Here is a 1,738-nt window from a genome sequence, read left to right on the forward strand (position 1 = left end):
TTTACCGTTTCTTTTAATATGATAGGAGATTCAGTATAGCTTTTCTTTGTAAAATCATATTGGTATAATGCTTGTACTTCCTATACATAGTTGACAACTCATCATTTGCATCAATGACAAGCACTGGGGCCAGCAGTGGGTACTTCTCCTCAAAGATCCAGTTCTCATAGCTGCTGTGCAGGGCTTTGATGTACTCAAGCGGAATCTGCTGCTCCTCGTCCCTGGCTCGGTCCCTGATCCGCGCATGCACCAGCTCAGGGTTGGTGCGCAGGTACACAATGAGATCAACTCCACAATCCACGTACCCCAGAATGGCCTTGTACCACTCGTTATAAACATGGTACTCGGCCTCACTCATGACGCCGCTCTGGTACATGTTCTCCACAAAAATGTACCTTGCACTGTGGATAGAGCGTTCCATTAGCTTCACGGGGGCAGTGCAAGGTTGCAAGTGACTCTGGGCCATCGTCAGCTGCACGTACGTCTGGAATGCATGCGACCAGCGGACTGGGTCATTGTACATGAGCTTGAAGAGGTTGTGGCCGTGCAGGTCTCGCCACTTTTCGACTGGCTCCTGCACGGCCTCCACTTCGCCCAGCTTCCCGAAATGGCGGATGAAGGTGGACTTCCCGCTGCCAATGTTACCCTCCACGCTGACAGTCAGCCACCTCCTGGGGGCGGCCTCCTGAGCCTCACTCCTCCGGGGGCCCTTCACGGGGGCTGCCTGGGGCTTCCTCCCCTGCAGCAGAACCTGACTCAGCCGCTCGCGTCTCTTGGCCTGGCCCTCCAGCCGCGGCCAGCGAAGGGCCACGCCTCTCACGCGAGCGAGGAAGGGCCACATTCTCTCGCGGGCGCCGCTGACAGTGCAGGGGCCGTCGCGCCGCACCGCAGCGCCGCCACACACGGCAAAACACGTCGCAACCGATCAATTCCTCGCAACTTGTTTGGCGTTGCTTAGCGAGGGACGACGGAACCAACTCCTACAGCATAATCCATTCGATTCACCTTCTATGAAGCAACCCATCGCATGCTACTACATTTCCCCAAGATCTCAACACGTCCTCTCCCAAATTCCCGAGAAAATAAGCGAACACCGAGAATTCGTCCTCAGATAATGCCAACCGCCGCCGCTTGCATCCCATGACTCTCTCCCTCTCTACTGCCTTATACAACTCTCATCCGCTGCAAGTAACCGCCTTTTTCACTTTTCTTCTTCATCATCAACAGTAAAACAGGCACCAGCATACTTACGCCATGACGCTGGTTGAGATATTCGGGGATTATTACACCCGGTCAAAAATTCAGACAAGTTTCCCAAATAAACGTTTTTGCTTGTGCTGCCATCTACAACGTTCCAGTGCGTCCGAATGCGATACTGTTTTGTTTTTATTCGATTTTATTCTTAGTGCACCTAACGCATATATTCTTATCATGTTGATATAATGGATACTCTTTTAATATGGACATTCAAACTTTTTTTTATTTTAGTAATTTTATAAGCATTAATCCTATTACTAAGGAGTTAAAGTCGAAGTCATTATCGAGAGACAGTCGGCGGATCATAGAGAAAAATATGGTTTCATATAATTTTCTGGTTCTGTTTCCTATCAATATGTTATGCTCATGTTGATAACAAAATGAAGATGCATGTGTAGCTTGTGTAAATATGTTATAATCAAATGAATATTAAGCTTCATGTTTTGTTATAGCAGACACTATGATACGGTTTGCCGAGATG

The 1,738-nt window shown here is 48.7% G+C and overlaps 1 protein-coding gene across 2 annotated transcripts in view; it reads right to left on the bottom strand.

Moving 5' to 3' along the window:
• LOC119586512 (small nuclear ribonucleoprotein Sm D2-like) overlaps positions 1 to 1,390 on the bottom strand; it is a 5,393-nt gene extending 4,003 nt beyond the window's left edge. Inside the window, exon 1 of one of the 2 annotated variants that reach the window (XR_005229955.1) lies at positions 6 to 1,088. Coding sequence is in view for 1 of the 2 variants with exons in the window: in XM_037935253.1 (XP_037791181.1) it covers positions 1,252 to 1,256 (5 nt within the window). In the remaining variant the exon portion in view is untranslated. Of the gene's footprint in view, positions 1 to 5; positions 1,089 to 1,251 lie in introns of those variants that run through there. The other variant, XM_037935253.1, reaches the window with a different exon arrangement.
• Positions 1,391 to 1,738: the final 348 nt, after the last annotated feature.

The sequence above is a fragment of the Penaeus monodon genome, chromosome 21 (genome assembly GCF_015228065.2).
Source record: "Penaeus monodon isolate SGIC_2016 chromosome 21, NSTDA_Pmon_1, whole genome shotgun sequence".
In the NCBI taxonomy this organism is placed as follows: domain Eukaryota; kingdom Metazoa; phylum Arthropoda; class Malacostraca; order Decapoda; family Penaeidae; genus Penaeus; species Penaeus monodon.